At 34.7% G+C, this 13,189-nt stretch overlaps 1 protein-coding gene and 2 pseudogenes across 1 annotated transcript; 1 reads left to right on the plus strand and 2 right to left on the minus strand.

Annotated features, from left to right (window-relative positions):
• Positions 1 to 2,424: 2,424 nt before the first annotated feature.
• LOC149021205 (putative WRKY transcription factor 9) lies at positions 2,425 to 4,759 on the plus strand. Its single transcript, XM_089147066.1, has 5 exons — positions 2,425 to 2,772; positions 2,898 to 3,038; positions 3,195 to 3,494; positions 3,605 to 3,718; positions 3,823 to 4,759. The coding sequence occupies exons 1-5, from the start codon at positions 2,551 to 2,553 to the stop codon at positions 4,378 to 4,380; spliced, it is 1,335 nt and encodes a 444-aa protein (XP_089003192.1). The 5' UTR covers positions 2,425 to 2,550; the 3' UTR covers positions 4,381 to 4,759.
• Positions 4,760 to 5,530: 771 nt separating this feature from the next.
• On the minus strand, positions 5,531 to 6,594 carry LOC149021206 (glucan endo-1,3-beta-glucosidase pseudogene; annotated as a pseudogene).
• Positions 6,595 to 10,469: 3,875 nt separating this feature from the next.
• Positions 10,470 to 11,574, minus strand: LOC149021207 (lichenase-2 pseudogene; annotated as a pseudogene).
• Positions 11,575 to 13,189: the final 1,615 nt, after the last annotated feature.

Raw genomic sequence — 13,189 nt, forward strand, 5'->3', positions numbered from 1 at the left:
CTCTACTTCCACAATAGATATATGAGATCCTATTCTGTGTCAATGCGTTGCAGGTGCATCACATTAACATAGATGTGCTTTCATCATCTAATTTGGTGTGAGTATATGATAATAAATTTATTTGAATTTTTTTATATTTAATGAGAGGACTGAAGAGGGTGCATAAGCGACAACAACACAGCTGTATTTCGAAATTTACACATTCTTCTGATTGCCATTTTTCTTATTCATGAATGATTTGAATATGATGTCATATGAATGTAGAATAAGGTTAAAATTTGGCCCGAAAGATAATTTATTAATGATGATAAACATGCGAACAACTAATGAAGTTTCTCTATCGGAGATGTGCCTATCATGCACCCATGAATTGTGCATCCACCACATCAACATAGATACTGACCCGATAGTTACCGGATTATCATAATTTTTTAGCATAAAAATGTGAACTTTGAAATGAGAGTTAGTTACTGACTACTACATTGACATCTGCACTAAAGTAGTGAATCTACGATGGATGAACCAACAATGAGCTCACAAAACTAAGAAATTTGAGGAACTGAATTTAGTGTACAACTTAAGGCTTCAAACTCACAATGTATGTTGATCCACGGGATGGAAGTCTATTAGTCCGACACGTTGCCTTTGGAACTAGGGCATACATTAACACTGTTCATAAGCTTCGAGATATTCTTATAGATGAGATTACACAAAGCACCAGTTCTAATGAATCCTTCAAACCCAAATCATGATCTAGTTTTAGATGGTTTCCCCTTAATCTTAGTCATGTTAACATTCAAAACCATTTTTTTGCTTTCAAAATTGAGATTCACTGGAGCAAGGTTAGAACACACCTTGACTACATCTTAGAGGGATTACATCTTAACCCATTTGTGACCTAAGGATTAAGTATTGAAGTTAATCAAATCTCCACATTTTAATTCATAATTTAAGAAGATCACAGGTGCTTGAAGGGCCCAAAACAAGAGAAGAAGAACCATTGGTTCCAATGGTGGCGGCTTTTCACTCTTTCTGAAGTGGAATTTGTCTCTTGATTTTTTAAAACTAGTTGGAATACTCAACGGGAGAAGTGGCTGCGGCGACGCTTGCTCTCAAGTCCACCCTTCCCTAAACCATCTCTTGTATGAAATTATTATCTTAATTAACTTCTTATAATCAGATAATTAAAAACTAAAATCTCACTTATTAGTCACACATAAAGACAAGAAACTTCATAGTCATACATACCCATATCTCACTCTTTAGATAAATTCATATAACATTGAAGGTTTGATTAGTGTTTAACAACAAAATTCAACTCTAGCTAATCTGGATCAATGCTTGTACGGTTTGTTTAAAATTTCTTTCTACTTAATCTACTTGGTCTCCAGTCTCACCTCTTAGTGAAAGCAACAGTTTTTTTCACTACTTTAGCAAAAGTCAGCTATGATTCTGTAATCTTAGTTTATGAATCAAGTATTAGTAACTTAATATTCTTCAACTCTCCTAATTAAGAGTAAGTTAATGGTGAGATGATGGAGTGGATACTTAATTAGATTTTAATCAGAAAGAGTAGACTCACAACAGAAAGAGAGAAAGAGAGAGAAGGGTCGATCTTATAGTCTTATAGTTGACCTTTTCAAGATCTGATCCCAATGTTCTTCTTGTTTTGTGTGATTTCCTAGATTGAATAGAGTAATTCATTAGTATTTATATTTTTAATTATATGGTCAATAAATTTATCCTTAATTACAACTTTCCTAGTTCTTTATATTATTACCCTAAGCATAAAGTCTGTATTGGGATGGTTTTCTTGCCTTCCAAGAGGGCAAAATGGTCATTATTTTATCATTATGCACTTGAATCTTAATTTTAATATATATATATTTTATTCTTTGAATTTAGATTATAATTTAAGGAAGTTCAAATAAACTTCGTCCAACAAGATGGTTACTATGCTTAATACAAAATAAAAAAGATGACGACATTGCCCCTCAAAGGAGGGAAAATCCTTCTCATTGACGCTTTCGTATGGTGACGTGATTTCTTGAACGCTTGTATAATTACACTTCCCGACAAAGAACACGTCCCCTTGCAAGTAATATTTGAAAAAGAAGTTAAATCCAGCATAAATTTTTTTTTCTTAATATTTTAAAATTTTTAGGGTTACTACTAATGCTTTTATTTTCCATATCTTCCACTTAGAATTTGAATTTATGGGTATTTCTTAATAACTTCTATAAAACTAAATTTCTTTTCAGCAAAAAAATATATAAATTCAGGCATTGGCTGTTTTGATGAGCCAATGCTTTCATTTTTAATAAGAAGTACAGTTAATACATGAAATTATTTAAATTCTTATTTAAAGTCAAGACTTCAGATGCGTCCATATGTGTCTAATAATATGGCTTAGATTGGAGGGAATTGACTTTGGTGCCTCAAAAGCAGCATTAATATAGAAAGGCACACGAGAGAAAGAGAGAGAAACAGAGAGAGAGAGAGAGAGAGAGAGAGAGGTCGAGAAGAAGGTCGATCTGCAACTATTCTTCAATGGGAAGAGAAGGTAGAGCAAAGCAAATTGATCTTTCTCTAAGGCTAGAAGGTCTACAAAATCAAGAAGAGAAACGAGGAGAAGAAGAAAAAGAGTTAACAGAAGATCAAGAAAGTGAACCACGTGAGAAGGATCAAACGGGGACAACTACAGCAGAAGCAGATGAAGAATACTCATCACCACAAGAGAAGTCACCACAAGAAAATTTGAACCCAGAAGAGGTACAGTAGAAAAATCCATCTTTTCATTACCTTTATCTCTCTCTCTCTCTCTCTCTCTCTTTCGATCTCTCTTTCTCTTTCTCTCTATATGTATATATACAAACCTGACTCTTCTTTCATAATAGTTGAATGTGCTTCAGATGGAGATGAACCGCATGAAAGAAGAAAACAAAGTATTAAGGAAGGTGGTGGAGAAAACCATGAAAGATTACCATGAGCTTCAGATGAGATTTGCAGTTATCCAACAAAATAATGACCCAAAAAAGGTAATTAAATTCATTTCTTCATGAGTTTATATTCCTTTTTTTTGTTAAACATTGAGTTTATATTCAATATTGGATGGTTTGGGATCCTTTTCCTGTCATTTCAAAACTCAAATGTCTTAGTTTATTTATCATTATTTCCACCCCTACTTAATACAGGATGCACAAATCTTTCTCTCACTACACACTGAAGGCAGCACAATTCAAAAGCAAACACCTCTATTATTTCCTGAAGTCGATGATGCTAGAGAAGCTGCTGAATTGGGTTTGTCATTGAGAATACAAACCGGTGAACAGACACATCAAAGAGAAAAATCTAGAGAAGAAGAGCTCACAAATTGTGTTCCTGAACAGAATAAGTTCCAGAAGAGTGAATTGGCCGGAATTACAAATCATCCTGCAGCACCTCCCAATAGAAAAGCAAGAGTTTCAGTCAGAGCAAGATGTCAAACACCTACTGTAAGTTGAACCCGTCAAGAGAATTAGATAGAACTCATCCTTAAAAGCTAGCCTTTAATGAAAAAAATGTATAGTACATTTTTTAGTAATTATCTTTGAAATTGATGTAGATGAATGATGGATGCCAATGGAGAAAATATGGTCAGAAAATCGCGAAAGGAAATCCTTGCCCTCGCGCCTATTATCGATGCACAGTTGCTCCAGGATGTCCAGTAAGAAAACAGGTGATTTTAATCTAATCCATTTTTTTTTCTCCATTCTGATTATATTCTAGCCCATCAATGATCTGAATTCAATCTTATTAGATATGTTAATTAAACCTGATCAGGTGCAAAGATGCCTTGAAGACATGTCAATACTGATAACAACCTATGAAGGAACTCACAATCATCCATTACCAGTGGGTGCAACTGCAATGGCTTCAACAACATCAGCAGAATCTACTTACATGATCAACAACACTACCCAAGCAACCAATCCTTACCATATTAATTATCAGTCATCCAATGCTTTCAACAACATCATCAATTCTACTGATCCATCTAAAGGAATTGTTTTTGATCTCACAAACAGCGTTTTTGACTCGCAACAACATTTGATGAGCACTTCTAGTTCTTCACAGTATTCACTTCCAAAGACACAAGTGACTAATTATCCTTGGGCAGCAACTAGCAGCAGTTCAGGCTATCATCATAATGATAATGCTGCTACTGTTGTTAACATGGATCATTCTGCAAGTGATATAGCTTCCGATCCCAAGTTCAAGGTTGCTGTTGCAGCTGCCATTACTTCAATTATCAGTAAAGAAAGCCAACCTAAAGGACCTGCCATGGTTCTGTCAGATGGGGAGAGGGCTAGCTCTAGTAGCAATAAATGGATTCTTTAGTTTTTTCAATTTGCAGATGTGAATGGATTGGTTATATTTTTGTACAAATAGATCAGAGGAGTTATGTTTTCAGAATACACATGTTGGATTTCTCAAGCCCAGAATTGTACTGTTTTTGCCCAATGGCAGTCATATATAATATATTCAATTCGGATGCTTGCTGGGTTATGGTGTTCCTGACCTGGATTTACATTTTTTCCTTTTGAAAAGCTTTATAGACGTATGTAACTTGGAACTCAAGATCTACTTATTAGAATAAAATATTCTTTTCACCCAACTCATAAAACACTCTTCTAAATATTTTTATTTATTTTCTTTTCTTGAAGATATTTAATTTTGTGTAGAGAATAAGTTAAATTATTATTTAAAAAATATCATTCCATCGGCAATGGCAATGTTTGGGGATACAAAACCTTATATCCAATTTGCTACCAGATATAATTATTTCTTCTATATTTTTTTATTCATCTTCCCTCTTCTAATAAATGTATAAAATCGTCCTTAATTTACATTAGTTGACATAAATACATTTTCAATAATTTTTATGATCCAATGTTTAATTTGTCATAGCTAGTAGAACATGTATCTAAGTATCGATTCCTAAATCAATAATATGGTTAAATTTGTGTGGACAACCCATACACAATTTACTAGTTTGAGCTCAGGAATGGCAAAATATTTCCAGGTAAAATTTCATAAATTAAAAATTAACTAACATTTGAGGCAATCATTTTCCATTTAAATCCATAATATTTATCATACCTGAGAATTATACATAAAAAAAGCATATGCTTTTCTTCAAACTTTTTAGGTGAAAATTCTTTCTTTTAATTTAATAAATCTTCTTTGACGACTAATATGTTTGATATACCCATTAAAACATACTTATTTTTCCTCTCTTTTTCTTTTTTCTTTTTTCCATTATAAGTCGAAGCAGATTTGAAGTTAAAGAAGGCAATATGATTTTTCTCCCCTTTCTTTTTGGGTTGAAGTGTTTGATATATAATTTGAAACACAGAGTTGTAAGCGTAATAGAATAAATTCCAAGCAATAAATGTAAATGCAGTAGTTTTGCAAAATGAAATTGATCTTATTTGTAAGTATAATGAACCTTACATGGCATTATTTTTCAAGATCCAACAAAAAAACATTACGGCCAAAAGGAATATACAGGCTTCATATCAGGATAAAAGAAACCAAAGTTCTGCTCTATTCCAGCAGGTTTTTTATCTTCATTGAACATGGCAAAGAAGAATGTATCCAGCGTTGCATTTGGTCTCTTAGGAGTCTTTACATTTTTAGGATCTAGTAATCTGTCCCTAAGCCTTGTGTTGTACCTCATTGCATTCGAAGGAGATGTATAAGGTTCAGGAGTACCAGCACTTGGCCAACCACTCTCTGAAACAATGACATCAATATTAGCTCCACCAAGCCTATCCATGGCTGAGTAAAATGAATCCACTATAGCATCAAACAAGCTATAGTAGCCCAGATCTCCATCGTGCACCACAGCATGATCTGCGAACTGGGCATAGTCCAATGGAACTTCTTTAGGGTTTGAAGCATAAGCAAAATAAGGGTAGACATTAATCATGAGAGGTGATTTTGTCTTGGTTAAGAAAGCCAACACATATCCCATGACAGGAATCACTGCTTCTGTGAAGGCACCTTGAGATGGTGGATATGAAACACCCAAAACTGTTGCTGGAAGAACTGTAGTAACCTTGATATCACCACGGCCAACCTCTACTAAAGCATTATAGAGGTTTTGCATGGCATTTGGAACATGAAATGCAAGATCACCTGGAATCACTTCATTTCCTGCAGAAATCCATGTTATATTGACATCTGTGTATGGAACAAAGTTGGCTTTAATCCAGTCTCTGGCAACTTGTGGGTTTGTTGCCATGCTAGGCAAATCTTCATTTTTTGTGCCAACAGCTACTAAAATGCCGGAACCTCTCAGAGCATTTAGAACCGTAGGTTCAGGATCAAAGATCCTCATCATTCCAATGCCGGATTTCTTGAAGAGGTTGACTACTTGTTCTGGAGGTGGCAAGTTATCTCCGACTCTTCCGTAGCAGACTCCAATGCGTGTTGCACCTGCAAATTTCTTATGTTAGCCAAGATATAGATTTACAAATTTTCTCTGTTGTTGTGATGATGAAGAAGTTTACCTGTGCCACCCATTTGATGAGCAATAGCCAATGCCATTGCTATGATCCATGCACTCCATGTCGGTATCATATTCTCAGCTAATCACTGACCTGTGGAACAATAAATCTGCAATACCAGTATGCAAGGAGAAAGTATTATAGAACCCAGGAAATAGTTTTGCAGAAAACCACTCAATTTTTCAAACATCTGAAATCAAAGAAGAAGAAGAAGAACAAGAAAGCTGAAAGAGTTCTTACCAGTATAATGGTTTAGACTTCTCAATGCTCGAGACTGCACCGCTGACCCATCTTTCAAATAGAGGTTGATAGCAAGCACAATGATGATTAACGCCAAATATTTCTTTCCAACCAAGATGATTTTAGTTTATCCACATCTGAATCAGACACACATGATTTCGATGCTTTATCTATCCATTATTAATTGGTTTTGCTTGGGTTTAGCGCTGAACCATTCAACGAGACATTGTAGACCATTGAATCGAGATTTTAGTCAAGATTTCGATCTCCACTAATGAGAAATAAGTTGTTGAAATTGAAATCTCGACCAAGATGCGCGATCCGACAGCCTGAAATCTTCCTGAATGTTCAGTGCATTTAACCCAAGCAAAATCCATCTATTATATTGCTTGATCCAAATTGGGATTTCCTTCTTCTTTTGAGATTTAACTCATAGGGAATTCCATGAACAGAAAATTCTGTGAATATTTGGATTGTTTATTTCTTCTTCTACCTAACAGAATAGCAAAAAGACAGTAAGGGAGAGAGGTGAAATCAAATTATTATTAAAATATTTTTTTCTTTTCTATTGTAATGATTAATTTACATGATCGACGATGTACTTCAAAACATTCCCAAAAAAAAAAAGAGAAATCATTTGAGTGGTAAAATGAAAATTTAAGTCTTCCATTTTAAACTCCATTATTCACCGTTCTTATAAAGAAAAGTTGGTATCTGAAATCTGTATGAAAATGGTCAGATATATATACCTAATTCATTTCTATAATTATCCAAACATCTAGTCTTCAAAAATATAGTTCATGTTTTTTTTTAGTAGGTGAGTTGGAGAGTAGATTAAAGTTTAAAGTTGTATAAGTGTAGATAGATTTCAATCATGAAAGGACCTAAGTCCCATAGGTGGATCGCTTCCATGAAAGGTGGAATTCAGTTTTTACATGTGGATAGCCTAATCGAAAGTCCAAGCTCATTAAATTTGCATTCAGGTACTCATACATGGTTTTTAATATCAGCCAACAAATTTTAATTAGTTGCATTGGACATGGTTAATCAGAATATTAACCCATCTTATGAGCAGATAATAATAAATAGATTAAATTAAAATAAATACAAAATTTAAGAGCAAAAATGTCTTATTTATGTTAGGGCTTTCCAAATCAAACTCACATGCTAATGCTAATTAAGTTTACCAACTTTGCACTGATAGCCAATTTTAATTAGTTGCTTCGGATTATTTAGCTCGTGGAGCTATCATGTTTTGCTTTGTCCAATGTTTGGTGGTTGTATTCACTATTTTTTATTGTTGAGAACTTAGTTCATACCTCTAGGTACTTGTCCTTGGAGAGCTTAGTCTAAGTTACATTTTGACCTGGAGAAAAAAAAATCTTTGCTCTAATAAACACAATCATGTAGGCTACCAACTGCTTCATTGTTACTCTAGCGAGAATGCTCATGTTCACACCTATGTCTTCACTGTGGAGAGGGATATACAACACCTTATCATATTTTCATCCAATGCCCGGTTGCAAGAGCAGTTTGGCAAACTTTACGCTCCTCCACTATGGCCTCTGATGGAATTCTAGTGGATAAAGTAATGCAATTGGTCAATCAATGGCATGAAGGAATAGCAACAGAGTTCACACTCTCAATTTTAACAACTCTCTAGTTATTTTGGAAAGCCTACACCAAATTGATAGACTCAAATGATCATTCATCTACTGCTCAGGCAATCTTCCAAATCTAAAAAGAATTCAATTCTACTATCAACAAACTCAAACAGATCTTCCGCAAAGAAACTACAAACCCATTAAATGGGAAGCACTTATTCCTTCCCAGATAAAGTTAAATGTGGATGGATCTCTTTTCAAGGAACGAAGAGTTGCGGGATATGGGGGTATAGACAGAGGTCACCAAGGTCATATGATCTTCTGTTTCGAACACGGAATTGATCGAAGCCCAAGACATCCTGAAGGTTGAAGCCCTTGCCATTCATCAACAAGCATTAATCTGGGCGATTGACTTCAATGCCAAGTTGAGGGAGCGAATCGCTCCATTACCACAAACCCCGGCCCCGGGGTTCCCCCCGATCCTTCCCGGGTCTTCACCACGCCTGTCCGGGCCGGGCGGTCCTAGAGCGCTCTTACCCAGGAAGCCTTCTTAACTATCAACACCCCCCCCCCCCCCCCCCCCCTTTGGCTTTTACTTTATGATATGTTAGGCTTAGTTGTAATTGAGGTTTTTCCTTTCAATAAAGTAACTTACTTCCTACCAAAAAAAATGTAGGATTGTTAGAAATTAAATGGCCAAAGTAGGTTTGTTCAGGCTAAGTCAGACCCCCCAAGTTAGTATTGGACTTACTAGAATACCCATAGATGTGATCCAAAACACCTCAAGATCTTGATTTACAGCCAATCCATAACCACACACACACAATAGCATAATCAAAGATCCATGACTAAAAGGTATCAAATATAATGTTCTTACAGTCATTCAAAATAAAGTCAAAGTCAATTGTCAAAGTTAACAGAAGTCTAAAAGAGTTATCAAATCCATGAAAGGAGTTTAAGTGTGTGTTAGCAGTATTGCCTAATAACCTGATAGAAATTATAAATGGTCCCAATTAAGGCAACCACATTCCAATTAAGTTCCCCCGGCTCACAAATGGCTTGACTCTATATGAGCAGTCCATGTAGGGGCATGATTCTCCATGTGCCCCGATGTCCTCTCCTGCCGGTCCCTCATAGGGCTCTGCCAACGCCGGACTCCTTGGGAATACCTATCAAAGAATCTAAAGAAAAAGGTTTCCTCAAGGAATGAGTTCCATCAAACTCAATGAGATCAACAAGATTATGTACACGCATTTAACACATGTCAAACATGAGATATAAATGTTAATGAAATGACGTAATGCATATGTGCAAGTGTGCCCCTATAACTCTAGCTGATGCTCGTCTCTATGGTGGACACACATTAAGCCGTATACACCAGCCTTCTCTAGATTTTATAGTAATTTCTATCACATGTTTAATTATTGGTATCTAGTAGAAGATGAACCTAAATTTGGATTTCCAAAATTAATAATTAATATGGTAATTAAATTTGTGTGAACAAGGATTAAACTGCCAACGTAGGTTTTGTTCGATTGGTAAAACCAACACCTCTTATTGAAAATGCCGTGGTTCGACTCTTACTAATGACGTATATAATATCCCTCCCCTATAAAAAGCTCCTTGAACCCCCAAAAATAAGAGAGAGAGGATTAAACCGTACACAATTTATTAGTTTGAGCTCCACAATGACATGAACAAAGATATTTCTAGCTGTAGTTTCATCAATTTTTTTTTCCTTTTTGAGGTGAAAATTCTTTCTATTGATTTTTTAAATCTTCTTTGACGAACTAATATGTTGACAAACACGCTAAAACACTCATTTTAGTAATATAATTTTTTTTCTTTTGGGTGCTTATTCGTTATAAGTTGAAGAGGACGGCGAAAATTTAAAAATACAATACATGTTGAGTCATCACTTATCCCTATCATTTTATTAGTAGGGTTGCCACTTATATATAATTTGAAACACATAAGCAAAATAGAATAAATTCCAAGCGAAAAATATAAACACAGTAGTTTGCAAAATGAACCTTACATGGTATTATTTTTCAAGATCCAACAAACAACATTAATACAGTGACGGCCAAAAGGGATATACAGGCCTCATATCAGGATAAAAGAAACCAAAGTTCTGCTCTATTCCAGCAGGTTTTTGATCTTCATTGAAGAGGGCAAAGAAGAATGTATCCAGAGCTGCATTTGGTCTTTTAGGAGTCTTTGGAGTTTTAGCATTTAGTAATCTCTCCTTAAGCCTTGTGTTGTACTTCATTGCAGAAAGAGGAGTTGTATAATTTTCTATAGTACCAGCACTTGGCCAACCACTCTCTGAAACAACAACATCAACAGTACCTCCACCAAGCTTTTCCATGGCTGAGTAAAATGAATCCACTACAGCATCAAACAAGCTGAAGTACTCCAGCTTTCCATCGTGCACCACAGCACGATTTGCAAACTGGGCATAGTCCAATGGAATTTCTTTAGGGTTAGAAGCATAACCAAAATAAGGGTAGACATTAATCATGAGTGGTGATTTTGTCTTCTTCAAGAAATCCAACACAGGTTTCATATAAGGAATCGCTTCTGCTGAGAAGGCACCTTGAGATGGTGGAAATGAAACACCCAAAGCTGTTGCTGGAAGAACTGTAGTAACCTTGACATCGCCATAGCCAACATCTACTAAAGCATTATGGAGGTTTTGCATGGCATATGAAACATGTATTGAAAGAGCACCTGGAATCACTTCATTTCCTGCAGAAATCCATTCTATCCTGACATCTGTGTATGGAAGAAAGTTCTTTATAACCCAGTCTCTGGCAAATCGAGGGTCTGTTGCCAAGTCAGGCAAATCTTCATTTGTCGTGCCAACAGCTACTACAATGTCGGTAGCTCTCAGAGCATTGAGAACTGTAGGTTCAGGATCAAAGATCCTCACCATTCCAATGCCGTGTTTCTTGAAGAGCTCGACTACTGTTTCTGGAGTTGGCAAGTCATCTGCAACTCTTCCATAGCAGACTCCAATGCGTGTTGCACCTACAAATTTTTATGTTAGCCAAGATATAGATTTACAAATTTTCTCTGTCGTAGTGATGACGAAGAAATTTACCTGTGCCACCCATTTGGTGAGCAATAGCCAATGCCAGTGCTATGATCCACGCAGTCCATGTTGGTATCATCTTCACAGCTAATCACTTAACTGTGAATAATAAATCTGCAACACCAGTATGCAAGAAGAAAGTATTAGAGAACTCAGGAAGTAGTTTTGCTGGAAACCACTCAGAATTAAACATTTGAAATCAAAGAAGAAGAAGAAAGCTGAAAGAGTTCTTACCAGTTCGATGCTTTAGACTTCCCAATGCTTGAGACTGCTCTGCAGACCCTTTAAATAGAGGTTGATAGCAAGAACAATGATCAAGGCAAAATATTTCTTTCCATCCAAGATGATTTTTCAATGCTTATCTATTATATTAATTGATCCAAATTGGGATTTCCTTCTTTTTTTTAGATTTAAATTCCTAAGAATTGGATGAACAGAGAATTTTGTGAATATTTAGATTACATACAATACACAATGATAGTTTTTCGCCGTGGCACTATTTATTTACTGCCTAATAGACTACCAAAAGGACAAAGAGGGAGAAAGGTGAAATCAAATCATTACTAAAACAAGTTTATCTATTTTGTAATAACAATTTACATGATTGTGTGATTGACTTCAAAACATTCCAAAAAAGAAAAATGAAATCATTTCGGTACTGGAATGAAAATTTAAAACTTCCATTATTTGAAACTCCATTATTTACCGTTCTTATAAGGAAAAGTTGGTCTCTCAAATCTGTATGAAAATAGCAAGACAAAGCTGATCATTCAATTCTATAAATATCCAAACCTCTAGTCTTTAAAAATCAGTATTTAAGGTTTCTTAGTAGCTGAGTTGGCTAGTAGATAAGATCATGAGTCTAGAATTACTACCTATAGGAGTATAAGGGGAGATAGATTTGAATCATGCAAGGATGCAAGTCCACAAGTGAATCTTTGCTCCCTTGAAAAGTGGAATTTAGTCTCTACATGAAGATGGCTGATCCAAAATCATTAGATTGTCATTTTCTCTCTGATATATCAGCCAGCTAATTATTTTAATTAGTCAAGTCAGATCAATATCGACATGGTTAATCCTATTATTAATCAAATCTTATGTGCAGAAAATAATAAATAGATTAATATTAAAACAAATACAATAATATATATATATATATATCATACTATCATACTACTATTATAAAAGTACAAACTCATGGAAGATGCCTACATTTTTTCCCCTAAAATACTCCTAAATTTTTACGAAAATGATATAATTAATTATGTCTAAGATTGTAATTTAACACTCATAAATATAATTAATATAATATTTATTATTAACTGAATCTTCAAAAGTTTTTCTTGAGAATCCCAAACCTTTGAAACCTCTTAGTTGGCCAATTAAAAGGAAGAAAAAAAAATCCATCAAAACCAATGATATTCATTTAATTAAAATCATTGTATATAAAAAATATAAAAATTTTTACAATGATATTCATTTAATTAAAATCATTGTATATAAAAAATATAAATTTTTTTATTAATTGATATTTACTAATGGATCTTCAAAGGTTTTGCTTGAGAATCCCAAAGGTTTGAAGCCTCTTAGTTCACCCCTTAAAATAAAAAAAGGAAAAACTCATCAAAATCATTGATATTCATTTAATTAAAATCGTTATATATAGAAAAATGAAAACAAACATTTAACTTTCA

This window comes from Hakea prostrata, chromosome 3, assembly GCF_041222555.1.
Source record: "Hakea prostrata isolate BN-2017 chromosome 3, UWA_Hpros_2, whole genome shotgun sequence".
NCBI lineage: Eukaryota > Viridiplantae > Streptophyta > Magnoliopsida > Proteales > Proteaceae > Hakea > Hakea prostrata.

Coding starts and splice junctions, on each gene's coding strand:
- LOC149021205 (XM_089147066.1), top strand. CDS start 2,551: ATGGGAAGAGAAGGTAGAGCAAAGCAAATTGATCTTTCTCTAAGGCTA. Junction 2,773..2,897: donor AAAATTTGAACCCAGAAGAG/GTACAGTAGAAA, acceptor CTTTCATAATAG/TTGAATGTGCTTCAGATGGA. Junction 3,495..3,604: donor CAAGATGTCAAACACCTACT/GTAAGTTGAACC, acceptor AAATTGATGTAG/ATGAATGATGGATGCCAATG.